General features: G+C 38.9%; 1 protein-coding gene across 3 annotated transcripts in view; it reads left to right on the forward strand.

Annotated features, from left to right (window-relative positions):
- Nucleotides 1-13,665, forward strand: part of nol6 (nucleolar protein 6 (RNA-associated)) — a 143,422-nt gene that overhangs the window by 121,980 nt on the left and 7,777 nt on the right. For all 3 annotated transcript variants that reach the window (XM_057358686.1, XM_057358666.1, XM_057358675.1), the window contains exons 17-22: nt 365-482; nt 1,514-1,668; nt 1,790-1,953; nt 2,108-2,260; nt 2,513-2,610; nt 5,436-5,560. In XM_057358686.1, the coding sequence (XP_057214669.1) occupies nt 365-482; nt 1,514-1,668; nt 1,790-1,953; nt 2,108-2,260; nt 2,513-2,610; nt 5,436-5,560 (813 nt within the window). The remainder of the gene's footprint in view (nt 1-364; nt 483-1,513; nt 1,669-1,789; nt 1,954-2,107; nt 2,261-2,512; nt 2,611-5,435; nt 5,561-13,665) is intronic.

A 13,665-nucleotide genomic window follows, 5' to 3' on the forward strand; every position in this document is an offset into this window, starting at 1 on the left:
GCGAGGGTGCACACGCACACTGAACAAATCATAAAAAGTACGCGAACACACCAAACTCATTGCAACAAAGCAGTTGGAAAAAAGAGGTTGCGGAAGTACTGAATATACAATAGTTATTCGATCGCAGATGTAGTCGTTAGCACAGATGGATAAAAAATACAAAATGTGACACCAAATATACTTGGGCAGCCATTAATATACCTGGGCAGCCATTAATATACCTGGGTAGCCATTAATATACCTGGGTGTCCTGCCCAAGTAAAGTCAATGTTTTGGAAGCACTGCTTATAATTGTTTACTGGCAACAGAGTTTTCTGGTGAATTCATGTTTACAGCATGTAATTTAAATTGATGTCCTCTGCAGGTTTTCCCACCGGTTCCAGTAAAGCTGGATTATTCATTTTTTGTTGGAGAGAAGAATCCTGTTGGATTAATGCCAAAAGCAGACAAACCCTGTCCTTATTACATCACTCCTATTAAAGGTAGTGTTTCAAAACCTTGTTTTGAAAGGTCATTTTAATACATACCTTGTACTTTTTTAACTTTTAGAAGTTTATAATATTTACTCACTTTTGACTTGTTTAAAACATCACGAAACACTAAACAACATTTGTTTAGCTGTTAACAGAGTTGGTTGTGTTGTATATCATAGAAAATAATGTTAGCAACTGTAAGTTATTACAGTAGAGAAAACTAGTTAATTTTGAACTTTTTTGCGCAAATTTTGCCTTCCGGGTTTAAAATCCTCATCTGGCCAATGTCAGAGGATGTGATGTATCGTACATCGATGACACATCGGTGTCTCATAATCATTCATGAGACCGTGCTTTCTTTTCCAATGAGAAGACATTTCCCCTAATTATTCATGATAGCGCCTGGCATGTTTCTATCTGACCCTTCTTGGCACATGATAGTAAGCTGATGGATAAATGAAGAAAAAGCAGAACACTTACCAGGAGTTGCAAAAATACATAACAGATATATTAATTAATAATAGTGATTTTCATGTAACTTTTTTATGGTTTTCTAGGTTGCCCTGCAAAGGGATAGTTGACCCAAAAATGAAAATTCTGTCATCCTTTACTCACCCTCAGATTGTTCCAAACCAAAGGAAGACATTTGGAAGAATGTCAGTAACCAAACAGATCTCATCTCCCATTTACTGCCATAGTAAGGAAAATAAATATGGGAGTCAATGGGATTGAGATCTGTTTGGTTACTGACATTCTTCCAAATGTCTTCCTTTGTGTTCAGCAGAACAAAGATATTTATACAGGTTTGGAACAATCTTGAGGGTAAGTAATTGATTACAGAATTTAAATTTTTTGGTGTACCATTCCTTTAAATGAATAGTTATTTTTACAGTGGCTTCAAATGTGGCAAGTTGGGACTTTCCATTTTAAAAAAATTATGTTTACGTTTGATGTTTAATGTATGAAGCTCAGCTCCACAGATAATCTTACGAATTATTAATTTGAGTCTGCTGTTATCTTGTTACCATTTTTGTCTCTAGTCATTGTTCATATGGAGGGGAGTGGAAAATGGCCCAGCGACCATTTGGCAATACATCACATTAAAGCAGCCTTTCATGTCTGCTTAGGAGAGCTGCTTAACAAGCACCACAAATACAGATATCATGCCAAACCCACCTACCTGGATGTGTGGAAGGTATCTTATTTTGCATTCTAATGTGTGTGCAAACTTTCAGCCATTTGTCCAAATTGCCATATTTAGGATAGTCATTTATGATTGTGCCTTTGTTTTGTGTTGTCTGTACATGTCTGTTCAGGATGGTCTAGCCTTCCGCATCCATGTGGCATATCACAGGGAACCACAGATCTTGAGGGAAGCTCTGACTCCAGAGGGAATGCTGATCTATAGGGACAACCCTGAGGCCCAGTCCCTGGAACTGGAAACACAACATAAACCTTACCTAACAAGCACCCTGCATGGGTAAAGCCCACTTATGCAATACACCAATATGCATTGTGCCGTTAAGTTCAGTGCCACTTCTTATTACTGTTCTTAATAAAGCACATTATGTAAATGTATTATTTTGGCGATAAGCTTGATAAGTAATAAGTCTTGAGATTTTGCTGTATTTCAGCCTTCAGCAGCAGCATGGTTGTTTTGGTGCAGTGTCTCGTCTGTCTAAACGCTGGTTGGCATCTCAGTTCTTGTTGGAAGACATCCAAGAGGAACCAGCTGACCTGCTGGTGGCTTCTCTGTTCCTACATTCTGCACCCTTCGATCCACCAAGGTAACATCTTTTATTGTAGCTGTATGTTCTGAATGTAGTTGTTAGGTAATTTGATAATTTTAATTAGGAGTATTACTTTTCTATCTTTCTTCCCATCTACATTGCAGTCTACCTCATTATAGTCATTGCAAAACAACAGCTGAGCAACTTGAAGCATCAACTTGAAATGGGTGCTGTCTATAGTTGACAGTAGACAGTTGTTATTAAGTATGCTGCAGCACCAGTCGGTTAGTAATGTTGTTCCATTTTCAGCTCACCTCAGGTGGGGTTCCTTCGCTTCCTCTATGTGCTTTCCACTTTTGACTGGCGAAACAATCCACTGGTAGTCAACCTAAACCAGAAACTTACAGGTGGGTTTTATCTTAGGTATTTTATGAACCTATTTAAGAATAAATATCATGTAGTTATTTACTGTGCATTATGAAATGGGTTGTTCTTAATGCTGATTGTTTAGTGGCCATTGTGTATTCATGTTAAATCACAGCTTTTTCAGTGACTGTATCTTCTATTCATCGGATGATGTTTAAAGTTTTTACTTAAAATATTAAAGGGATAGTTCAGAGGCTAAAAAAATTCCACACCATGTTTTACTCACCCTCGTGTCATCCTAGGTGTATATGACATTCTTCTTTCATACGAATACAGTCGGAGTTATAATATCAGTTATCTTGGCTGTTCCATGCTTATGGGAGTGAATGGAGGGTGAGATTGTCGTAAGTTCCTGTGACATATACACCCAGTGTTGGGGAAGCTACTTTGAAATTGTAGTTAGATAAGCTACTAGCTACTCATTAATACAAGTAGTTAAGTTACAGCTTAGCTACCCATCTGAAAAAGTAGTTAGCTACACTACAAGTTACTATTAAAAATTAGCTAGCTTCTTTGAAACTACTTTTTTATTTTTTTACAATCTCACATTAAAAAAAATACAGGAGTATAATATTTATTATAGCAAACTGTATAGTAAATTTCCTAGATATAGTACCGTTTTTGTACTTTAGTAAATATTAAAGTGTACTACAGAATTTATGAAGTGTATGAATTTACTATAGCTAGATACTACAGAATAATGTAGTATATGTTAATAGAGTGTGATAGTTACCATAAATTCTTCAGCTGTAATATACCACAATTTATACTATACTTTTATGTATACTATATTTTTATGTGATGTGATACCAGGGTGTCCGCGGGGTCTTAAAAAGTATTAAAATTTTAAATAAATTTAGAGAAAATTAAGGCCATTTTCCAAGGTATTAAATTTGCACCGAATGTTCGGCAACCGAAAATTGCAAAAAAAATCATGACGTGTGATATGATCAACCCGCGCAGAGAGAGAGAGGGGCGCGTGCTTTATTAATGCTGCAAACATGTCGGCAGTGTGTGGAGCATTTTTAAGTGTCAGAGAAAGACACAGCACGGAACTTGCCGCGCTGGTGTAATTTCTGAATGAAAGCGTCTTTTAATGGTCGGTAACTTGTGTACTTCAGACTGGAGTGGGCGGTATGACTGTAGCCTTGCCGCTCGCGATATCCTTTGACATCATACAGTGGTCACGCGCGTGCACACAATTCCCTATACTAAACAACTTGTCAATGTATGTTCTGTGCATCCCGGCCACAAGTGCACCTTCTGAGAGAACAATCAGCTTTTGTGGGCGGAGTTTGGAGGAGAGACGTGAACTGAAATTGTTGTCAGCCAGAATTGCTTGCATGGATGTTTTTTTTTCTTTAAATCATTTTGCAGTATGGCCAATAATAATCCAACAGTTTTCATTTATTCATAGCTTTAGCTTATAATGTTGAAGGACACTTGTTGTACAGTACATTCTTTCAGCAGTCAGTTATAGGCCTAATATAGGCTATTCCATTAAACCAGCACATGACTAGCTTCAACCAGCATCAAAACAAACCGAACCAGCATATACTGTATGGTGTTTTTTTCAACAGGGACTTGTTTTACTCAATTTTATTTTAAGTTATATTGTATTATATTGAAAAGCAGGACAAAATATAAAAATCACATTTTGACCATTCAGTTTATGCAATAGTGAAAAAATTGGCTAAATAAATAGAAGAAATAAGAAAAGCAGTGTTCGGTATTCAGCCAAGTGTTTCATTTTTATTCGGCTTCGGCCAAGAATTTTCACTTCCGTGCATCCGTAGTCCAAAGAGGTCATATGCTAAAGTTTGCCTGAATTTAATCATTGAGTAGGTAGGCGAATAGTGGGAGGTCCATTTACTGTATACACCTAGGATGCATTGAAGGTGAGTACAACATGGTGTCATTTTGTTTTGCCTCTGAACTATCCCTTTAAGAACACAACTTTTTTTGTATTAACTGCTTTATAAAACATGACAATTGAGGTTGTACTATATTGTGAATGTAGTCACAGCAGAAATGCATGACTTCATTCACATTATAGCACAGAACTGACAGTGATATCTATAGACTTTTAAGTTAATAAGCCAACCTTTCCAGTTGTTTATTTTTGGCGTTTTATTCTATTTTAGAGGAATGGTTCACCCCATTCTTTCATAGTTTACTCACCTTTATGCCATCCTGGGTGTATGTGACTTCCTTTCTTCAGCCAATCACAACTTGACATAAATTACATAAAATCCTTGCTCTTTCTAGCTTTGTAATGGCATTGGATAGTCCCATTTTTAAATCTCCAAAAAGTGCATCCATGCATCATAAAAGCCAATCCATACGACTCTATTGGGTTATTACATGTCTTCCCGGAGTGAAACAATATGTTTGTAAGAGAAACGTTTTTTGCCTTTATTTTTACAGTACAGTTAGAGAGAGAGGACAGGAAGCGAAGTGGGAGAGAGAAGGGGGTGGGGTTGGGAAAGGAACATGAAATTGGGTCACGCGAAGCGCCACTGCGCCACATGTCAGAGCACTGCCCACTAGGGTATCAGCCCTGACAATGTTTATTATTTTGATGTAAAATATGGAAGGATTTTAATTTTTGACTGAACTATTCCTTTAAATTTTTAAATATCAGTGACAAGAATAAAAATAGAGAATTTTTAGTTATCAGATCTGAAAACAGCTCTATTTGTAATGAATCCCATACAGACCTAACAAAAGGATGCAATGAGACCTATTTTTTCATGTGGCATTCGCATAAAGCCTATATGACATATGCTTGATTATTTTGTTCTAGCCGCTGACTACGCAGAGTTAAAGAATGACTTTGTGGTCTCTAGAGAATCTCTTCCCGCCATGTTCATTGCCACACCCAATGACAAGACCGTGTCTGTTTGGACTAAAGAAGCCCCTTCAGTGCAGGTTTGTAGATTCAGTTCACTTTCATTTTTATAGTGCTTTTTCAAATGTGCGTTATTTTAAAGCAGATTTACAGGAAACATCCTAAAATGAAAGGAAAGTGGTATACGGATAGCATGAGGGTTCTTAAACAAATGATTGAAAAAAATGTTTTTTAATCTGTCACTGTATCTGCATATAAACAGTATAAAAAGTTCTAACCTGCTGTTATTTACTCATTATTTATATTTGTCCGCTAATAATCGGTCTCCCACGTCCTCATAAAGCTATTAAGTTATTAAAGCATCAGCTGGTTAGTGTGCTAATTTGGTAGATTAATTAGCACACTAACCAACGTTCGGAACAGGTCTGACGAGTAGAATCAGGTGTTCTATATAGGGAGATATCTAAAACATTCTGGGTGGGGGGACCTGAGGACCAAGGTTGGGAACCACTGTAGTGGCACAAAGGGAGATACATGTGGTCATGTCTGATTATGAGTTAATTTAATCTAATTTAAAATCACTGGTGAAAGTACTAGAAACACAACAAAATTGCTTAAGTTTTGACCACTATGTGTCGCTGTCATCAAATTAAAGGCGGAATGGCTGATTTGGTAAGAAGCTAACTTTAGCCTGCTAGCACCTAATTCATGATCCCACCCTCCATGCAAATCGCCATCCAAAGCCACACCTACTCCAAAACACATGAACACAAGCCAGAAGCTCTTGGATCAGTTCCAATAAAATCATGTCTCATACACCAGTGAAAACACATTACAGTACAAAGTAAATAATGTTGCTACAATAGCGAAAACAGCTAACGTAAACAGAGTAAATGGGATTAGACGCAGCATAGTTCCCGTTAGATGCTGGGTAACGATGTCGTTGATCAAAAAGGTCCACAAACTAAGCAACATAATCAAAACCCATCAAAATCTAATCATAACATGTCCTGTCCAGAAGTTACCATGGCATCATCTTTGAAACCCTTGACTCCCGTAGCTGCTCCCAGTGTGGAAAGCAACACCGATTATAATCATACCAGGCAACAATACACAATAGTGAACAGACCATGCGGGAAACCCCCGGAAAGCAGCTGCGAACCGACCAACAGGGACCAGAATGCTTTTCGCGAATGGAATTCTGCTTTCACCTATTTGCTGATTAGACGTTTTTAGTCGTGGTAATTTTTAGGATGGTCTTTCTTTTTGTTTGTCCGTTGCAAGTGACACTTGTCACATTTAACAAGGGGAAGTTGGGTTCGAGCGGTTTACCTGCCATTCTCCCACTATGTCTGCACAGCGCATGTGACCGTGCTGATGACGTATGGTGTCTGCATGAACAGGGTGCGCAGTGGGATGCAAAATATGTTGAGAATTGAGAAAATGAGAAGCGTAAGCTCGCTGATATGGTATGGGTGGGACATCTTCAGACACACGCTCTAAGCGGGGAACCAATCATGACAGACCTGGTCAGCTTTACCAATCAGAGCGTTTCGGAAGGAGCGATTTTATATAGACCAGAAGAAATCCAGTCGTTTTGTTAGAAGAGGGACAGCGGTGAACAATAGACATCAAATATGTGAAATATAAGGCATTTTTTTAAACTAGAAACATCCGTTGTTCAACACCCAAAAAACATAATCAAAGCTTCAAAAACAGCAAAAGAATGGCTCCTTTAAAGCACATGTCGTGTATATTTTATTTTACAAACGGCATGAAAAAAATGTACAGTTTATAAAGCACGAGCACATCCAATGCGGTTTTACCATGGTAAAACCATGACAAAACTACCAAGACCCATCAGAGCATCTGCAGGCAAACAATAATTAAAATAAATGTTTACCAACAGCTAATACCGAACTTTAGAAGTGATAATATGCGGATTCATATACAGTTAGGGCCATAAATATTTGGACAGAGGCACATTTTTTTGTTATTTTAGCTGTGTATCAATATGTTTTCGAGTTAGTTTTATAATAGATATTGTCTTAAAGTGCACACTCTCAGCTTTATTTAGAGTGTATTTACATCCAGATTAGCTGAAGGATTTAGGAATTACAGCTCTTTAATATGAAGCTCTCCCCTTTTTCAAGGGACCAAAAGTAATTGGACAGTTGAATCAAAAGCTGTTTAATTCACATGTATGGGCTTTTCCTTAAATAATTTTGTCATAAATGAAGCATGTTAAAGGTCTGGAGTTGATTCGACATGTGGTGTTTGCATTTGGAAGCTGTTGCTGTGAACCCACATCATGGGGTTCAGGGAGATCTCCATGCAAGTGAAACAGACCATAGTTAGATTTTAAAAACACTACACATCCGTCAGAGAGATGCCAGGAACATTAAGAGCGGCCAAATCAACAATTTGGGACATTCTGGGGAAAAAAAACACACCACTGAGCTCAGTAACAAAACAATCCTAGGTGTCCATATGAGATCAAAGTGGTGGATGATGACATTATCCTCTCCATGATAAAGAAAAACATCTTCACAACTTCCAGACAAGTGAAGAATTAATCCGGATGCGTCTGTCTTCTGTTACATCACCAAAAAACACCAGTGACCCAGTGCCTGAGGACATCATGCATGGAAATGGAATCACACTGCCTGAACACTATTTTACTGAAGATGTTGTATGCTCATATCATGAGATATTCCAAGCCTTCTCCATATCTTTTATTCTTTTTAGTCTTATGCAGGCTGAAATTAATTTGATCTCTCCAAAAAAATGCTTTCTAGAGCTTGTTCGGCTATTTCAGAAGTCTAATTTACCCATCCTATTCTTGAGGCTTTTGCACCTTGTTGTGAACCCTCTCTATTTTTTCCTTGTATTCTCTTTATTGTTTTGATTGACAAACATTGACATATTTACCTCTTGGAGAGTGTTCTTCACTTGTCTGGAAGTTGTGAAGGTGTTTTTCTTCATCATGGAGAGGATAATGTCATCATCCACCACTATGATCTCATATGGACACCTAGGATTGTTTTGTTACTGAGCTCAGCGGTGTGTTTTTTTTTTCTTAGAACGTACCAAATTGTTGATTTGGCCGCTCTTAATGTTCCTGGCATCTTTTTGACAGATGTGTAGTGTTTTTGAAATCTAACTTTGGTCTGTTTCACTTGCATGGCGATCTCCCTGAACCCCATGATGTGGGTTCACAGCAACAGCTTCCAAATGCAAACACCACATGTAGAATCAACTCCAGACCTTTAACATGCTTCATTTATGACAAAAATATTTAAGGAAAAGCCCATACATGTGAATAAAACAGCTTTTTATTCAACTGTCCAATTACTTTTGGTCCCTTGAAAAAGGGGGGCGCTTCATATTAAAGAGCTGTAATTCCTAAATCCTTCAGATAATCTGGATGTGAATACACTCTAAATAAAGATGAGAGTGTGCACTTTAAGACAATATCTATTATAAAACTGTAACTCGAAAACATATTGATACACAGCTAAAATAACAAAAAATGTGCCTCTGTCCAAATATTTATGGCCCTAACTGTATCAGCATTAACGTAAACAGAGACTAGCGCGGTGGACGCGGGTATCATTATAAAATTCACAAAACGGCTACTCAAACAATGTTATAAGCACAGATGTACAGTATTTATTTTATGTCACAGACACCAGCATAATAAAGGACAATTCATAAGCGCAAAATAATGTCTACATATCAATGAAGCAAGGTCGTTACCATAACATCGACTTACCATGGTAAAACCAGTAAATCCTTCCAAAGCACATGTAAGTAAACGATAAATAAAATAAATGTTCGGTAGCCTACTAGGAATATAAATGAAATTTTATGATTCGATATTTTAGCCTATGTTTGTACATCTGCAAATGTATCATGTTTTAAAAAGAAACTGAGAAATTGAGGTTAAAAACTCACTCAAGGGAAACAGTTAAGACATTTTAAATGCATAAATACATTAATATGTTCATTTAGAGATGACAAGCATATGGAAATACTGTATGTACCGCTTTGTCAGATTTATGGTTTTTGGTTTCTTTAGCAACAGCTGCTCCGTTCCGTGCATCATACGCCCTTACGTCTTTACGACCCCCCGTCGTCTTTGCACATGCGCACAACTTCCTACTTCGATTTTTAATCTGATCAAGTGTTTACATGGATTACAAACGGCATAAACCACCCCTTACAATCCAACTGAAATTTAAATCAGTTTGGGCATTTTTAATATGATTGATGTGTTTATATGGAGCGTTTTCCTTCGTATTGGACTTTTAATCGGATTACACTGGTCCATGTAAACGTTGGTAAACAGATGTTAAACAGGCTTTTTGGATTGTGTTGGACCAAATTGAACAGTATGCTGTATCTACAAGGTATGGATTTTGTGTGGACTTTTCTGTGAGTGTGAACCAAACAAAATGACACCACAGGAAGCTAATTGAAGCAATGTTTATTCATTGAAGCACAATAAAGAGACTATTTGCATCTTACATCCGTTAGACTCTAAATGTTTTCGCGTCAACTACTTGCTCACTCCTATTACCAATACCAGCAGTTTAATGGAAAGCTGCTACAGCTTGTACTAAAAACCCATTGGAGGATTATTATTTGAAATCATGGATAAACAACAATGAACAAAGGCCTACCTATCAACACTAGCAATGCATGATCAAACTTTTATTTGTCTAGTACATTTACATTTAGTCATTTAGCTGACGCTTTTATCCAAAGCGACTTATCAAGTCGCTTATCAAGTCGCTTTTTTTATCTCTATCAACTGCAAACCTTTTTATTCGCCACGCGAGTTTTCCTCGTTTATTCTCGTGAATGTTTACATTCCTCCACATGCTTGTGCGAGCGCGGCGCTGCAACAGCTGGCGGATTACATCACTGACACGGAGCAGCAACACCCGGATTCTCTTATTATTATTATTGGGGACTTTAACAGAGCAAACCTCTCCCGTGAGCTGCCAAAATACAGGCAGCATATCACATGCCCCACCAGAGACAGCAACATTCTGGATCACTGTTACACCACAATACGGGATGCATACCACTCTGTTCCCAGAGCAGCTCTTGGTCTCTCTGATCATTGCCTGGTTCATCTTCTTCCGACCTACAGACAGAAGCTTAAATCTGCCAAGCCTGTAGCAAGAACAGCAAAGAGATGGAGCAGCGAAACAGAGCGGGCCTTACAAGCCTGTTTCGACTGCACGGATTGGAGTGTCTTTGAAGCTGCAGCCACTGATCTGGATGAGTTAACTGACACAGTGACATCCTACATCAGCTTCTGTGAGGACATGTGTATTCCCACCAGGACTCATTTAACATACAACAATGACAAACCATGGTTTACAATGAAACTGAGACCGCTTTGTCAGGCCAAAGAAGATGCTTACAGAAGTGGGGACAAAGTCTTGTATAATCAGGCCAAAAACACACTGACAAAGAAGATGCTTACAGAAGTGGGGACAAAGTCTTGTATAATCAGGCCAAAAACACACTGACAAAGGAGATAAGAGCAGCTAAGAGAAGCTACTCTGAAAAGCTGAAGAACCAGTTTTCAGCCAACGACCCTGCATCAGTGTGGAAAGGCCTGAAAGACATTACCAACTACAAGCCATCATCCCCTCAGTCTATGGGTAATCAACGACTGGCTGACGACCTGAACGACTTCTATTGTCGTTTTGAAATGCAGAGTCTCACCCTTCACACCCGCCCTGACCCTATCTCTGCTATACCATTAACACCTCCTCTTGACATTCAACCTGCACTTAAGATCTGCGAAGAGGATGTTTGCCAGCTTTTCCGCAAACAAAAGATCAGAAAAGCACCAGGCCCAGACAATGTCTCACCCTCCTGCCTGAAAGTCTGTGCGGAGCAGCTGTCGCCCATCTTCACTAATATTTTTAACAGATCTTTGGAGCAGTGTGAAGTCCCTTCATGCTTCAAACGCTCCACCATCATCCCTGTACAGAAGAAACCCAAAATATCTGGACTTAATGACTACAGGCCTGTTGCTTTAACATCTGTGGTCATGAAGTCATTTGAGAGACTTGTACTGGCCCACCTGAAGGACATCACCAGACCACTTCTTGATCCCCTCCAGTTTGCTTACCGAGCAAACAGGTCTGTGGACGATGCAGTAAACATGGGACTGCATTACATCCTACAACACCTAGACAGACCAGGGACTTACGTCAGGATCCTGTTTGTAGACTTCAGCTCGGCCTTCAACACCATAATCCCAGACCTCCTCCTGCCCAAGCTTACCCAGCTCTCTGTGCCAACCTCTACCTGTCAGTGGATTATTAACTTCCTGTCGAACAGGCAGCAGCTAGTGAGGTTGGGAAAATTTAAATCCAGCACATGTACCATCAGCACCGGAGCTCCTCAAGGATGTGTTCTTTCTCCACTGCTATATTCACTCTACACAAACGAATGCACCTCTACAGACCCTTCTGTCAAACTCCTGAAGTTTGCAGATGACACCACAGTCATTGGCCTTATTCAAGACGGTGATGAATCTGCCTACAGAAAGGAGGTTGCTCAGCTGGCTGCCTGGTGTAGTCAAAACAACCTAGAGCTGAATGCATTCAAGACAGTGGAGATGATAGTGGATTTCAGAAGGAACCCTCCATCACTTCCTCCCCTCACCATCCTGGACAGCACTGTGGATACTGTGGAGTCATTCAGGTTCCTGGGCTCCACCATCTCTCAGGACCTGAAGTGGGAGTCCCACATAGACTCCATTGTAAAGAAGGCCCAGCAGAGGTTATACTTCCTCCGTCAATTGAGGAAGTTCAACCTACCACAGGAGCTACTGACCCAGTTCTACTCAGTGGTCATCGAATCTGTTCTGTGCACTTCAATTACTGTTTGGTATGGCTCGGCCACCAAATCAGACCTACGAAGACTACAACGGACAGTTCGTAGTGCTGAGAAAATTATTGGTGCTCCTCTGCCCACACTTCAGGACCTGTACGATTCCAGAGTGAAAAACAGGGCAAGAAAAATCATCATTGACTCCACACACCCAGCACACAAACTCTTTGATCTGCTGCCCTCTGGCCGGCGCTTTAGAGCACCAAACACCAGGACTTCCAGACACAGAAGCAGCTTCTTCCCCCAGGCAATCTCCCTCCTAAACAGATAACTGCTCCTTAAGAGCAATATTCCACTTCCACTACTCCTATAGTGGTGCACTATAGTGCCTTATTATATCTACATCTTATGTATACATGCTATATAACACTACCTCTACTTACTAAATTATCCATTTGCACAAGTGTACATACAATTGTTAATATTTTATCTACTATATACTACCCTGTACAATGTCTCTTATATGTTATTATCCCCCATTTTCTGTAAAATAGTCTTTATTTTATATATGCACAATTTAGAATCTTTTAGACTGTAAATCGTATTATATTGTATTGTATTTTTATGTCATTGTGTTGAATGTCTGTACTAGAAGCTTCCAACACCAAAGAAAATTCCTTGTGTGTGCAAGCACACTTGGCAATAAAGCTCTTCTGATTCTGATTCTGATTCTGATTACACTGAGATTCTTAAAGGGCCAGTTAGGGGGAACATTTCAGTGAACTGATATTAAGCGTCTAATGTTGAATATATAAAGCACTCAGTGGAGTAATAGCTTTCTTGTATCAAATGTTGAAAAGTTTTTAACATAAGTCACTTAAGAGACTTAAAACATATCATGAGTAAATGTGACGTGCAGTAATTGTTTACTGAGTTATTGTAAGCAAACTAGAGTGTGTTAACCAGCTACCAGCAAATTTCGATATGACAAAACACAAGTAAATAATTTTATGAGAATCTTGAGAAAAAAAACAGAGCTAGAGACTCTCTTCTCAACGTGAGGCGGTACCGCTTTTGGGCGCTTGAATGCACACTGACTCGAATTCCTCATTTCCAGCCCAGTATTTGGGCTATGTAATTATTGAAGGTAAACCCTAATTAAATATGATGACCCAATTTTTAATGTTTTCGAAAAAAACAAGTCTGTATTCAGACAATATGGATCTTCACGCTAAGGTCTAAAAATGGTATGCGTATTAATGTCAGGCTTCAAACGGGAGAATAATCCGGCTATAGCCAACCCTAAAAGCGAGTGGTACAA

The sequence above is a fragment of the Triplophysa rosa genome, linkage group LG2, assembly GCF_024868665.1.
Source record: "Triplophysa rosa linkage group LG2, Trosa_1v2, whole genome shotgun sequence".
Lineage (NCBI taxonomy): Eukaryota > Metazoa > Chordata > Actinopteri > Cypriniformes > Nemacheilidae > Triplophysa > Triplophysa rosa.